Consider the following 15,080-nt stretch of genomic DNA (forward strand, 5'->3'; position numbering starts at 1 on the left):
CACTGACAACCGCTTCTGATAGGAACTTCTGAGCCATCCAATAGGACTAGCTCACCAGGCATGGTGACACACACTTTTAATCCTAGCCCTCAGACGCAGAGGTGGGTAGTTCTCTGTGAGTCAATCCAAGGCTAGCCTGGTTTACAGACTGAGTTTGAAGCTGGCCAAGCTTACAGAGTGAAACACTAGCTCTAAAAACCAGTTCTAGCCAGGTGGTGGTGGTACACACCTTTAATCCCAGCGCTGGGGAGGGAGTCAGGTGGATCTTCAAGTTCCAGGACAGCCAGAACTATAAAGAGAAACCCTGTCTTGAAAAACTCAAATGAATGAATGAATAAACGAATAAATAAAAAAAAAACAGTTCTATCGTTTGAGAAGGGGCTATTTACAGCTGGGGGTAGCTCATGGCTATAATTCCAGCAGGTGGGAAGTTGAGGCAGGGTGAGCGACACAAGTTTGAGACCCGCCTAGGCTTCATGAGACTTCGTCTTAAAACAGTAGCAAATGTAATGGCTTCCTGTGTGTACCACGTGTGACGATGGAACTCTAGAGTATCTAGACGCCAAGCTCTCGCTTCTCATTACTTCATTTAGTGACAAACAGTGGTCACTCTCCCTTGATGAAAGAGTCTGAAGTGACTGGCTCTCTCATTTTCAGAGAATCAACCCCTCTGCTGAGATGGTGATGATTGACAGGATGTTCAACCAGGAGGAGAGAGCTTCCCTGTCTCGGGACAAGCGGCTGGCGCTCGTGGATCCTGGTAAGAAACGTCAGGGTGCAGGTGATGGAGGACAGCTGTGATAGTCCCTGAGCAGTGTGGCCTTTGGGAGGCCTGTGTGAACCAACCTGTGGTGAGTCCAGGAGAAGGCATTCCAGGATGTCTCTAGTCTACAAAATCCAAACTGGAATTTTACATTCAGCTAAATGGCTGGTTTTCCCCATTAAACTTCAAATCCTGTAGTTCTGACCTTTGAGAACTAAATTAACCAGAGGTTTCTCAGTCTATAAGAAGAGGCCCTGGGTCTTTGCCAGCCGTGGTTAGGAAAACACCTGTGAAGCATGGCACCTGAGCACCAGCAGGAAGTTGTGGAGCCCTTTGCAGGAAGTTGTGGAGCCCTTTGCAGGAAGTTGTGGAGCCCTTTGCAGGAAGTTGTGGAGCCCTTTGCAGGAAGTTGTGGGGCTCTTTGAAGCTGCTTTTCGCTGTCCACCTCCTGTTGCATTCTAGAGTTTCCCTCAAGTCTGCCCACCCCATTTTTTGTTTTTGTTTTCCTAGACAAGGTCTCACTGTGTAGTTCTGGCTGTCCAGGAACTCACTGTGTAGACCAGGCTGGCCTCAAAGGCACGGGGCCTATCTCTACCTCCAAAGTGCTGAGACTAAAGATGTGAGCCATTGCACCCAGGTCCAAAACTGCCCTTTCGAAATTCTATTTTATTTTTTTCTATTTTAAGCATTTTATTTTTTAATTATGTGTGTGGGACAGGTATGTGTATATTAGTACAGATACTCTCAGAGCCCAGAAAAGGGTGTTGGATGTTCTGGGGCTGGAGTCAGAAACAGCTGTCAGCCACCTGTGGGTGCTGGGAACCGAGTTCAGGTCCTCTGGAAGAGCAGTACACACTCTTACCTGCTAAGCCATCGCTCCAGACCCTTAATTTCCAGTTGTGGTTATGTGTGTGACTGTGTGGGTATATGTGTGACTATGTGGGTATGTGTGTGTGACTGTGGTTATGTATGTGACTCTGTGGGTATATGTATGTGACTGTGTGGGTATGTGTGTGACTGTGTGGGTATGTGTGTGACTGTGGGTATGTGTGTGACTGTGGGTATGTGTGTGTTGTGTGACTGTGGTTATGTGTGTGACTGTGTGGGTATGTGTGTGACTGTGTGGGTATATGTATGTGACTGTGTGGGTATATGTGTGACTGTGTGGGTATGTGTGTGTGACTGTGTTGTTATATGTGTGACTGTGTGGGTATGTGTATGTGACTGTGTTGTTATATGTGTGACTGTGTGGGTATGTGTATGTGACTTTGTGGGTATGTGTGTGTGACTGTGTGGGTATGTGTGTGTGACTGTGGGTATGTGTGTGACTGTGGGTATGTGTGTGACTGTGTAGTTATGTGTGTGATTGTGTAGTTATGTGTGTGACTGTGTGGGTATGTGTGTGACTGTGGGTATGTGTGTGACTGTGGGTATGTGTGTGTGACTGTTTGGGTATGTGTGTGACTGTTTGGGTATGTGTGTGATTGTGTGGGTATATGTGTGTGACTGTATGGGTATATGATTTTTTTTTGGTTTTTTGAGACAGGGTTTCTCTGTGGCTTTGGAGGGTGGGTATATGATTTTAATCTTTAAAATAATATTTGATCATTAGCTTAGTAATTGGTGCGTTCACTTCCCTGTGGTCGTACTGCTTTGTCTTTAATCTCCTTCCTCCAATGTCTTGTCTTTTCCTTTTTTACATTTTTACACTTGTATGTGTATGATTGTTTTGCCTACATATATGTATGTGTACCACATTCATACCTGGTGCTCACAGAGCCCAGAAGTGGGTGTCAGATCCCTTGGGCCTAGAGTCACATGTGGTGGTGTCAGATCCCTTGGACCTGGAGTCACATGTGGTGGTGTCAGATCCCTTGGACCTGGAGTCACATGTGGTGGTGAGCCACCATGTGGGTGCTGGGAACCACACAAAGCCCTCCCTCTGCAAGAGCAGCCAGCGCTCCTATAGCTAAGCCACCTCTCTGGCTCCCTGGTATTTTTACTTTTAGTTTTTGTTGGTATTTTGGTTGTTTATTTATGAAGACAAAGTTTCACTCTGCAGCTCAAACTATGCCAGAATTCATGCTGTAGCACAGACTGGCTTTGAACTCAGTGTAACCCACTTGCCTCAACCTCCCAAGTGCTGGGATTACAGTCGGGAGCCACCATGCCTGGCTCTTCCTTATTGGTACTTAAATGTTAAGTTTGTGCTTTAGGCCTGCCTTGGCTCAGGAGGGTTACAGATATAATGTGTGGGCTGATAGGTAGTCTAAATACTGTGTATGTCCCAGGAGCCTCACATCCTTCCCCAAAACGAAGTCACTGGACCTCAGCATATGTTGTCACATGCCTCATGAGCAGGACCTGCACAGTGGTCTGTCAAGTGGAGTCCTTTTTACATTTTAGACTGTCCCCTGCAGCTCACATTGGGAGGTATGCTGTGACCTCTACATCCTATTGAGTAGTGTAGATGAAGTCACACCTTCTCTCCTTAGGCCCTGCTGCTGTGGCCTCTACCTCAAGTCTTCACAAAAGCTTCTTTTATCGTCCCCTGGCTCCTAGAACCTGACAGAGTTCAACCCTTACATTCAGACATGGCCCCTCCATGCCCTGATGTCCTTGCAAGCAGATATCATTTTGTGTGCCTTTTTGTCATTGGTCTTATGATCTGAGAAGTGATGGAGCCCTGACACCTGAGACACGGTGTGTCCAACCCCCTTGCCACTGCTCCACTGCTCTAAGGAAGGAAGCAGGTTGAAGCCATAACTTTTATTTTCAAAACAACCATTAACAAAAGAAAAATGGGGAGCATGTATCTCTCTTGGTAGTGTTACTCCCAAAGTACCACCACCACAACGAGTCTATTTCCAGTTAACTCACTTGGGTTCCTCCATCCATCTAGAGTGACTGCAGGAGCAGACCAGGAGAGACCCCCGAGTGATGGGGGGAGGGGAGTTTTATAGAGGGGAAGGCTTGGGGAATTCCAAGTCTACAGGCTTGGGATTCGATGACCCCTCAGAGCTAAAGTCTGCAAAGTGTCATGGTATTTCTAGGCTAGGGGTTACTACTTCCCTAGGCTTATGAGAGTCATGCCTCTAGGCTAGAGGCTACTTCTTTACTACTCAGGGAGTGGTCAGTTTTTCCTGCTCAGGGATTGGTCAGTTTTTCCTGCTCAGGGATCGATCAGTTTTTTCTGCCCAGGGATTGGTCAATTTTTTGTCAAGGGTAGAGATGGCTCTGATTTCAGGGCCAAACGGTGTTTTCTTCCCTGGTCCCTTTTAGCTTTTAAGCTCCAATTTTAGGGCCAGGGCAAATTTCTTAAACTGGCTCTGATGCTAGGGGCAAAAATGTGTTCTTTCTGCTCAGGTTTTGGAGTCAGAGTGTTTTTCTCTGGCTCTGGGTTCAGGGATAAAGTGTTTCTTTCTCTGACTCAGATCTCAAATCTAGGGTGTGTTTCTCTTACTGACTCGGCTGAGGGCCAGGCCTGTGCTAGGGTTAGGGATCACAGATCTGGGGTCTGGGTCTCAGCAGAATGCCATCTTCACATGCACAAAACTCTGGGTTAAGCTCCCTACGAGGAAGCTGATCCCAGAGCCTTTCTTGGTTGCTTTGAGAAAATGCTTCTTCGTTAAATTGTCTCTGCATGTTTCTGTGGAAGTCGTGCTGTGGGTGGGCAGGAGGATGAGCGGAGGGGAAGGAGCCCGGGCTGAGGGACGACCCTCTGCTCCCCGTTAGGAGGGTTTGTCTACGCTAGTCCTCACCCTGACCATTAAAGCTCTTTCTGATCTCATTCCCAGAGGGTTTTCAGGCCGATTTCTGTTGTTCCTTCAAACTTGACGAGGCCCCACCTGAGGCACCACATGACAGGAGTGACCAGCATCGCAGCAAAACCAGCTCGCTCCATCAGGCGCCCAGGGGCCAAAGCAGAGACCGAGCCAAGCCAGGCATGGCAGAAGCAACGAATCATGAGCAGTTTCATCTAGTGCCTAACCACATCGTGGTCTCTGCAGAGGGAAACGTTTCTAAAAAGTCAGAAGGCCACGGTAGGACCCTGAAATATGACAAAGGGGGCTTAGGCCAATACCGGGGTGCACCTGAGGACAAGGGCAGCCGGAGGGACCCGGCCAAGGCCAGCGGGTGCTCTCCAGGCCCAGAGGGCCACCGCAAGACTATGCCCAGGCCAGATCATGGCTCTGAGAGCAAGCTCCCAGGCATCCTGGCCAGCTCGCACCTGGAGATGCCGTGCCTCGACTCCTTCCAGGACAAAGCCCTGAGGAATTCCCCAAAGAATGAGGTTTTACACACAGACATCATGAAAGGGTCAGGTGAGCCCCAGCCGGATCTCCAGCTCACCAAGAGCCTAGAGAAAACCTTTAAGAACATTCTGGAACTCAAGAAGGCGGGACGGCCACAGAGCGACCCTGCAGCCAGCGGCGCCATGGACCTTGACTTCCCCAGCTTTTCTCCAATGGTTTCGCAAGAAAACTGCCTGGAGAAGTTCATCCCGGACCACAGTGAAGGCGTTGTAGAAACGGACTCCATTTTAGAAGCAGCTGTAAATAGTATCCTTGAGTGTTAGTAGCCGTCCTCCCCAGCCCCTCCCGGACCAGTTACATTCTCTCCCAGCAAAGCAATGGAAACGTCCCCTGTCTCCAGCCTGCTTGGCCCTCCATCACAGGTTATTCTTTTTAATCTCGACCCTGTTCTTTTGAAGAGCAATACACGTCATCGTGGCTGCAGGGAGACCCCCTCAGTAAACCCATCTCTCCCTAGAAAGCAGTCCGATAGGCCCTACACATTTCAAGTGTTACAAAAGTGCTTATGGCCATTGTTCGTTCATTTGTTTCGTAGTTTGTTTGTTTAGCGCTGTCACTCGATGAGACCACAGTACACTTGGCCCTGGTAAAATTTTGACAATCATAAGTCATTTCAAAAGAACGGACTTATTAAAGAAAAATCAAACAGGACTGATAGAATGTCTCACTGCAGCTCCAAACCAGCGGTTTTGTTTTTGTTTGGGGGAAAAGGGTATTTGTGAAGGGAAGTCCGCATTCTTTCCTCCATGCTTGATGCTCTCTGAGCAGTGGGTAGCCAGCTTCTCTGCCTGGAGCCCCACAGCCCTGGCCTGAGACATGTCTGAAGCGAAGACGCAGAGCATGTGCAGGCCTTCCCTCTTGAACATCGAGTGTTTACGGGATGCTGCTGAAGCAAACCTTTTTTTACGTTTAGCACATCCCTATTGAATCCCGAGAACGTCTGTTCTTAGCCCCAGGTATGCAGCTTACAGTTCTCCAGGCTCAGTAGGGAACAGTGGGGACCAGCTCAGAAGCAGCGGGCTCGGGAGGCTGCTGCACTTTATAATCGGGTGACGTCAGTGTACCTTGTGTTTTTGATTGTTGCTGAATTCTGTTTGTTTAACCTCTTTATCTCCTCATCCTCAGCAAATAGCCAAGCATCAAGAGTGCTGTCACTTGAAAACTTTTTCAGTTTAAACTTTTTAAGGGACTTCGGCCTTGTTAGTGCTTCCTCTTCTGAGAAGGAGTCAACACTGGTGTTGGTCATTCCCAACGCAGTAAACCAAGGGCAACACCTGCATGCCGTCACCAGAAAGAGCCCCCGCCCACGTGGGTACCCACGTTTGAGCCTCCGCTTTATTTGTATTCTTTTCGGGAATGTTCCCCATTTTCCCTTCTTGGGGGCCTGTCCCAGGGCACGGTGTCTCTGTTGCTGCTTTCATTCCTCATGTCGTAGAAAGCATTGCTAGGAAAGCTAGGTCATGGTGCCCTGTGTTCTCCTGCCACACTGCCCACCTGTGTGAGCCTGTGGGATCTGTGAGGGCTTGCTCCCTCTCCATCCCCTGGCTGTATAAATGCATCCGTTGATGTCCACGTCATTGGATCCCCAAGTGGAGTTGTCCCTGTGGTCATCATGTTGACTGTTTCTTTTCCAGATTGACCTGCAGAGGAAAGGGAGGCTTCTGATTTTTTTTTTCTTTTTCAAATAACACAGCAACAATGTAGGCATGTTGGCACACACCTGTAATCCCAGCAGTCAGGTAACTGAAGCAGGAGAGTCATGAGTTCAAAGCCAGCTTGGGCTACATAATACACCCCTGTCTTAAAAACAAGAACAAAAGAAATCAAGCAGCAGCAAACTGTATGTTCCCTTTCTACCTACTGTCCACCTACTGCATAAAGAACCCTGTGAGACAACCAGTCTTCAAGAGAGCAGCGTACTTTCTCCCAGCTCCTAGCCCAGCCGATCAAATAGAGCTACCCTTTTTCCTTATTTTGTGCCAATGTCCAAGTTGCTGGCTTCCTTCCTGTATTATAACACGTTAGAAAGATGAGTTGTTTGCCAGTTAGAACTCTGTTTGGGCCACCCTGGGCTAACAGCCTGCCCTGATCCCTCTGACGTCACAGGCTCTTCTCATAGCCTCGTGGTTGCCTAATTCAAGGCCCCTAGATGCCTGCACATGGCTACTATGAATTACATTAATTATTGCAAATCAGTGGAATTCTTGAAACAAGAAAGGTCTTGTGTATATTTGTTACCTATTTCCTCCCCTGCCACCCTTCTGCCCCAACCCCAGCTTTCCTCCGTCAAATTACAGGGCTTCTAAGCCCTACCATTGGTCCCGCAAGGGGAAAGCCTAACATACCAAAATGAGACTTGTAAATTTTTGTGTCCTTGTATGTAAGTTTACTTTTTAACAGAGGAAAGACTCTAGATAATGACAAATGAAGATTACAAAATGTATTTTACTCCTGTGATTAGGTTACAACGCGTGGGTCAGAACTCATGTGCGAGCCCCCTCTGGTGAAGAAAAGCACCCTGCTCAGTGCCAGCATCTGGTGGTTCAGGCTCATTAGTCAGTTGAGTCCTTGTGCTCAGTAACAAAAATCACTTTTTCTTTTCTTTGTTTTTAATCTGTTTGTTGTTGTGGGGAAGTATGGATTTGTTATTACGCATTGATTTTCTGTGTCCTTAAGTACTGCCTAAAGATGAAGCAAATTTTGAACTGGCAATTACGAAAAGGAAACCCTTTCGCTCTGGAGAATTTAGTAGACTCTGTTAGATTAGGGAGGCCTCACAGGCTGGCCGGCTCAGAGGACGGTCACTCACTGTCAGTGTGGTGTGGGCTTTATTTGCTTAAATACCTTCATTTGTATAGTATGTCTCACTTGAAATTGCTTTGTATACATTTTGTAAAAATATTTATAAAATGTTTTGTAAAAAAAAAAGTATAACAAATTGCAGTTTATTTTGTTATGTTGGATAAATACTGTTAAACCAGTCAGTACCTATATTGTTAATCCATGGTTAGGAAATGTTCAGTTGGAGATTACAAAATGAAACAACCATTGCAATACAGCCAAAGATTTGGGAAAATGTGGAACTGTGATTGTCTTGATTTTGCAACTAGGAATGGCTCCTATCCCCAGAAGAAGAGGGTAAGTGTTCAGTGAATTCTGTATAGATATATTAACATGAACAAAAAAGCCTTCAGTTGAGAGGCCAGGATCTCAACTCATCTACTTCTCTACAGGGACAGATTAAATGAAGTTGCTCGCGTACATGTTGAGTCTCCCTCCCCACAGGTCACCTGGGTCCTTTTCTGAGGAAGGGACACTAGGACTCTGTTAGGATGGCATCAGTGAGCCTACCTAGGAAGTTGACTTTTTTTGTTGTTTGTTTGTGTTCGGTAGTTACGTTTATTTTGTTTTTTGCAGAGGCAAGTAGACAGGTAAGGGGTAATAGACTTTCTCACTTAACACTGTAGAATAAAACCCCTTTCTCGTTGGTTCCTAAACTAACAGATTGTAATGAGAACACATTGTAGGGCCCTCTCTGTACCATCAGCCCTGGGGTCCTTCTGGGTTCCATCCTTCACGGTGTGACTAGACCCACTGACCTCTCCCTCTGGGAGCTTAGAGTTTATACTCACACTCCTTGGGGATCTGGAAGAAAAAGTTGGGCACCGTGTGCTCAGGAACACTGCTCAGTTAATAGAGTGCCTACCTACCTGGAACTAAAATCCTGGGATTGATCCCCACCACACAAAACCTAGGCATAGGGATACCTGCCTGTAGCTGGAGGCAAAAGAATCAGGAGTTCAAGGTCATCCTTAGCTGCACAGCTAAAGACCTTCCTGTGCCCCATGAGGCCTTGCCTCCAAAATAATTAAATAAATTAAATCAGCAGTGCTAGTCTACAACTAGGATGTTACTCTCATAGTCCTGGCCGAGGCTGCACTGTCACGGCGTAAAGACTGTGTGGTGGAGTGGGCAGGTCCTTGGGTGTGGGTCACAGTGTAGTCTTGAGGTCATGTCTCTCTGCATGCCAAGTGCATGTGTGTATTCAACAGGCATTATGGCCCCTGATCAGGCCCTTTGCATTAGTCATTGCCCCAGGAGTAGAGCTTTAAAGAGGAAGACTGGGGGGCTGGAGAGATGGTCCACAGCCTAAAGCACTGGCCCCCTTCCGTGGGACCACAGCTCCAGCACCTGTGTTGGATGGCTCAGCCATTTGTGACTCCAGGCGTAGGGGGTCTGACGCCATCCGGCCTCCACAGGCACGATACAAACGTAAACACACACACACACACACACACACACACACACACACACACACACACACCAACTAAATCATTAGAGCATGTTGACACAGCACCAGGGAGGCAGAAGCAGGTGGATCTCTCTGAGTTGGAGACCAGCCAAGTCTACATGGCAAAAACAACAAAAAATAAGCCAGGCAGTGGTGGTGGCACACACCTTTGGTTCTAGCACTTGGAAGGCAGAGGCAGGCAGATCTCTGTGACTTCGAGGCCAGCCTGGTCTACAAGAGCTAGTTCCAGAACAGCCTCCAAAGCCACAGAGAAACCCTCTCTTGAAAAGTGAAATAAGCCGGGCGTTGGTGGTGCACGCCTTTAATCCCAGCACTTGGGAGGCAGAGGCAGGCAGATCTCTGTGAGTTCGAGGCCAGCCTGGTCTACAAGAGCTAGTGCCAGGACAGCCTCCAAAGCCACAGAGAAACCCTGTCTCGAAAAACCAAAAAAAAAAAAAAAAAAAAAAAAAAAAAGTGAAAAAAGACAATAATACAGGACTAGAGAGATGACTCAACAAATAAGAGCATTTGCTGCTATTCTACACAGAGAAATCCTGTTTTGAAAAGCGAAAGAAGACAATAATACAGGACTAGAGAGATGACTCAACAAATAAGAGCATTTGCTGCTATTCTAGAGAACCTGGGTTTGCTTCCCAGCACCCAAATGTGGCTCACAGCTGCCTGAAACTCATCCAGCTCCAAGGTATCCTAGCCCCTATTCTGGCCTCCAGGGGTATGAGACAAATATGGTACACAGACATACACATACAATAAAAAAATTTTAAGAAAATAATACTGGGAAGCCGCTGGAGAGATCGGTTGGAGGTTAAGACCACTGGCTACTCTTCTAGGGGTCCTGGATTCAATTCCCAGCACCTACGTGGTGGCTCACAACCATCTATAATGAAATCTGGTGCCCTCCTCTGGTGTGAAGGCATAGTTTAGGGAGAACACTATATACGTACATAATAAATCTTTTTTTAAAAGAAAGAAAATATGGAGTTTGAGAGAGAGCTCAGTGGTTCAGAGCACTGGCTGCTCTTCCACAGGACCCAGGTTCAATTCCAGCCCCCATATTGCTCACATCCATCAGTAACTACAGTCCCAAGGCTCTGAGGGTACTAGGCTTGCAGACATGCACAGACATACTTGTATACAAAACACCCATACACAGCCGGGCGGTGGTGGCGCACGCCTTTAATCCCAGCACTCGGGAGGCAGAGGCAGGCGGATCTCTGTGAGTTCGAGGCCGGGCTGGACCGACAGCCTCCAAAACAATACAGAGAAACCCTGTCTCAAACCCCCCCCAAAAAAACCACCCATACACATAAATAAGTCCAATAAATAATAATGTAGTAAATCCTTTAAAAAGGAAGGCTTTGCATTCCCTTGGGGGCATGCCCAGAGGCAATCAGGGTTTCTGTTAAGATAGTGACAGCTGGCCGGGCATTGGGGGATGCACGCCTTTAATCCCAGCACTTGGGAGGCAGAGACAGGCAGATCTCTGTGAGTTCGAGGCCAGCCTGGTCTACAGAGTGAGTTCCAGGACAGCCTCCAAAACAATACAGAAACCCTGTCTCGAAAAACAAAAAACAAACAAACAAAAAAAAGATAGTGAAGATAGTGACAACTTCAGTCTGCTAGGAGGGTCATGTACCAGAAAATGGTGTCCTGGCACTTCCTGATGCAGAGAGAACAACCAGTGTGGACTCCTGGTGGAAAGAAACATTAATCGGAAAGATGGAAACTTCCTTTGCAGCTGGGGACCCTAGCACTGTGCTTTCCTGTAGGGAGTAGGCCCTGGACTCCAGGGTATGGCTGAGTCTCAACTCTGTGTTCTCTTCAAGACAGAAGTAGGGCTTCTCTGGTGCCCAGCTGAAGAGGAGAAAATTAACGAGCAACCACTTTTTTGTTTTGTTTTGTTTTGTTTTTCGAGACAGGGTTTCTCTGTATTGTTTTGGAGGCTGTCCTGGAACTCGCTCTGTAGACCAGGCTGGCCTCGAACTCACAGAGATCCAACTGCCTCTGCCTCCCGAGTGCTGGGATTAAAGGCGTGCACCACCAACACCCAGCTAGCAACCACTTCTTGAGCAGTTCATTTTTGCAGACACTATAAGTGTTACAGCTCTCAGGGGAAAGGTATCCTTGAAGTTGGGATTCAGGGAATGACACAAAGTCACACTGCACAACAACCACACAGATTTATTGGGAAAGACACAAGAGGGTGGTGGCCTCTGCTCAGGAAAGAAGCAGGGGAAAAACTGGGCAGGAGGCAGGCTTTATATAGGGTTTCTGGGGTGGGGATGGAGTTTTCCAGGATGAAGATTTCCAGGGTAAGGATTGGTGGGTTTTCAAGTTATAGGTTTGGGCTTTTTACTCTGCAGGGCAGAGCTTGGTCTCCTGTGCCTCAAGGGGCAGAGTCTATCTATTTTGCCTATTAGAGTGTTCTGTGGGATGACCATGGTGTTGGAGTTCCTAAGGGACGGGACTTAGTCTTACATTCTCCCATTTTTTTGTTTACTGTTGATAAATGGCCAGGGGGGGATGATGTTATCATTATACTATTTCTTGTTGAATAGGGCAAGTTTGTTCTTCACTGTCAAGATATAATCTGGAGTTGCAGGCCTCTAGCTCCATAGCTAAAGTTCAGAAATCCTGTAATAGCAACTAATTAAAAGTCTGGTTAAAGTACGGGGTGTTGGTGGCACACGCCTTTAATCCCAGCACTCAGGAGGCAGAGGCAGGCGGATCTCTGTGAGTTCAAGGCCAGCCTGGTCTACAGAGCAAGTTCCAGAACAGCTTCCAAAACAATACAGAGAAACCCTGTCTCGAAAAAACAAAAATTTAAAAAATGAAAGTATGAGATGAGTAGCAATAGTCCCCATTGGGAATTGTCTGTCCCTTTGCTTTTCTCTCCTTTTTCTGTCACATAGTCAGGTGGATCACCTCATGTAGGGGGGGAGACCTTCAAACAGGCAGGCTTGGATCTAGATGAGGAGGAGCCATACCCCAACTCCAGAACCAGCTTTTAATTCAAGTGCAATAGCATGAAGCAATGGTCTAACGACACCTAAAAGACATGTGAATTCTCATAGAACTGAATTTAGTAAACTAAGAACAAAGAAGGCTTAGAGATGGGAAATTTTTGAGCCCTGGCTACAGACGGAGGGCACGCCAGGGAGAGCAGAGGCGAGCTCCGGCCAGTGAGGACTGTGCTGGGTCTGCATGTGTTGCAGCCTGCCTGCTCCTTTGCTTTCTCCCTGCCTGATGGGTCCTGCTCCCAGCTCCCACTTTGCAACAAACTTACAGATTCATGGAACATAACTTAAAAAGACACAATATTGCAGGGCGTTGGTGGCACACTCCTTTAATCCCAGCACTCAGGAGGCAGAGGCAGAAGCAGGTGGATCTCTGAGTTGGAACGCAGCCTGGTCTACAGAGCAAGTTCCAGGACAGCCTCCAAAGCTACACAGAGAAACTCTGTCTCAAAAACCCAAAAATAAAAAAAATAAAAAAACAGGATATTTACACAGTGAGGGAGGGAGACCAGACAAAAACAAATGACTTGGAGTGAAGAAAAAAGAGAATACGAACATAGGGAATGGGGAATCTCTTCACATTTCCCCAATAGCTCACAGTTCTTGTCAAAGTCCCGAATAATATCGGAATCTAAGGTGCTGTTAGGTGGCCATTTGGATTAGTTATCTAAGGTTATATTGAGGGCAAGTTTGATTGTAAGGGCAAACAAGTTTAGGGCCCTTCAGGTTGGGTGCCAGGTATTCAGGCTGGAGGTTTTCTAAAAGACATTCCAAAAGAGAATGAGAGGGTATGGAACGCACTGTTCCCATGGATGAGCAAGGGGACAGGGAAAAAAAATGTCACTGCAGCCTGTAGTCAAGGGCATGGACCACAAGGAGGACCGATCTCTAAGGGAGATGATGGGTGCAGAGGGACTGCAGGTGTAACTGATTGGGGAGTGGAATAGTGTTAGGAAATGGGGACGGCCATTGGTAGACTGCACAGACTTCAGGACTTGAAAGCCCACATGGCTCCATACAGTTGCACAATCTCCCATGATTTAACCGCTCTCTAATAAAGGACGGCTGAAATGGTCAAGAGCAGAACCTTTGGGAAGGTTTAAAAGAGTAGAATTCCTAAGACTGTTAGGTATCTATGCCACATTCTCTCTGACTCATCTTCTCCAATGCTAGCACACATGACCAGTGTGGTGGGGACAAGAGCGGCAGGGACGCTGGGAGGAACCTTCTGGATCAGAATGGTGGAGACGTGGCTTTGCTTTGAGAAAATCTTCCTAACCTGGACTTAAAAGTCCATTCAACTAAGCCGGGCGTTGGTGGCGCACGCCTTTAATCCCAGCACTTGGGAGGCAGAGGCAGGCGGATCTCTGTGAGTTTGAGGTCAGCCTGGTCTACAGAGTGAGTTCCAGGACAGCCTCCAAAGCCACAGAGAAACCCTGTCTCAAAAAACCAAAAAAAAAAAAAAAATCCATTCAACTAGTGGGGAGTTGTCAATGACAAATGAATTCCTTGACACTGTCAATAAAATAGGATCTAACTATTTTTTTGTTTGTTTGGGTTTTTGTTGTTTTTCAAGACAGGGTTTCTCTGTGGCTTTGGAGGCTGTCCTGGAACTCGCTCTTGAAGACCAGGCTGGCCTCGAACTCACAGAGATCCACCTGACTCTGCCTCCCAAGTGCTGGGACTAAAGGTGTGCGCCACCAACGCCCAGCCAGTATCTAACTCTTATCTACAGAAAGTTAAAAAATGGTGTTGTTTTGTTTGCCCACTGAATGACTTACACTTTGGTAAAGCACATGGTGAAGGTACTGAGCCTCGGGCCACTATCCATGACAATTCCATGTTGTCACCCCTTTTGACATTCACATTTCTTTTTGAGACAGGGTCTTTGTAGACCAGGCTGGCCTTGGACTCAGAGATCCATCTGCCTCAGCCTCCTCAGTGCTGGGATCAAAGGCATGTGCCAGCATGCCCAGATTCCTTTTTGTTTACTTCATGTGTATGCATGTTTGCCTGCATGTATGTCTGCGAGCCACTGTGTGCCTGGTGCCTGAGTCAGAAGAGGCCATCGCAGCCCTTGGAAATGGAGTTACAGGTGGTTGGGAGCCACCACGTGGGCGCTGGAAGCTAAACCCATGTCCTCTAACAGCTGAACCATCTCTCCAGCCCATTACTCCCCTTTGCTATTCATCTGGTAATGAGCCGCTGGTGATTAGCTTTCTGAGTGCCAAAACGGTGCCCCAATCCGCAGGTACTTAGCGATTCCTTGCAAATCTCACTGTGGTGAGGTGGTGTGGAAGAGACACGGGGGAAATAAGAGCAGTCTCCTGTCCTTAAAGAGCACTCGAGCCGGGCGGTGGTGGCGCACGCCTTTAATCCCAGCACTCGGGAGGCAGAGGCAGGCGGATCTCTGTGAGTTCGAGGCCAGGCTGGACCGACAGCCTCCAAAACAATACAGAGAAACCCTGTCTCGAAAAAAAAAAAAAAAAGAGCAATCGACCTAGTTAAGGGAGCAAAGGTTAACGTCTGCGGAGTCGCCTTCCGGGGCTGTCAGACACGGGCAATGGCACCGTCCTCGACTATAGCGTAAGTGACAGCACTGCGGCACTGTGAGCACGTCCCCAAGGCGAATACAAGGGAGCTGAGATGAAAACACAGCACGTCTGGTTTCA

At 47.5% G+C, this 15,080-nt stretch overlaps 1 protein-coding gene across 3 annotated transcripts in view; it reads left to right on the forward strand.

The window, feature by feature from the left end:
- The window catches only part of Bicral (BRD4 interacting chromatin remodeling complex associated protein like), a 57,887-nt gene extending 49,732 nt beyond the window's left edge, over positions 1–8,155 (forward strand). For all 3 annotated transcript variants that reach the window (XM_013115074.3, XM_040729621.1, XM_040729620.1), the window contains exons 11-12: positions 658–760; positions 4,561–8,155. In XM_013115074.3, coding sequence (XP_012970528.1) covers positions 658–760; positions 4,561–5,342 — 885 coding nt within the window. In that variant the 3' untranslated portion in view covers positions 5,343–8,155. The remainder of the gene's footprint in view (positions 1–657; positions 761–4,560) is intronic.
- Positions 8,156–15,080: the final 6,925 nt, after the last annotated feature.

Source organism: Mesocricetus auratus, unplaced genomic scaffold (genome assembly GCF_017639785.1).
Source record: "Mesocricetus auratus isolate SY011 unplaced genomic scaffold, BCM_Maur_2.0 Super-Scaffold_100021, whole genome shotgun sequence".
Taxonomy (NCBI): domain Eukaryota; kingdom Metazoa; phylum Chordata; class Mammalia; order Rodentia; family Cricetidae; genus Mesocricetus; species Mesocricetus auratus.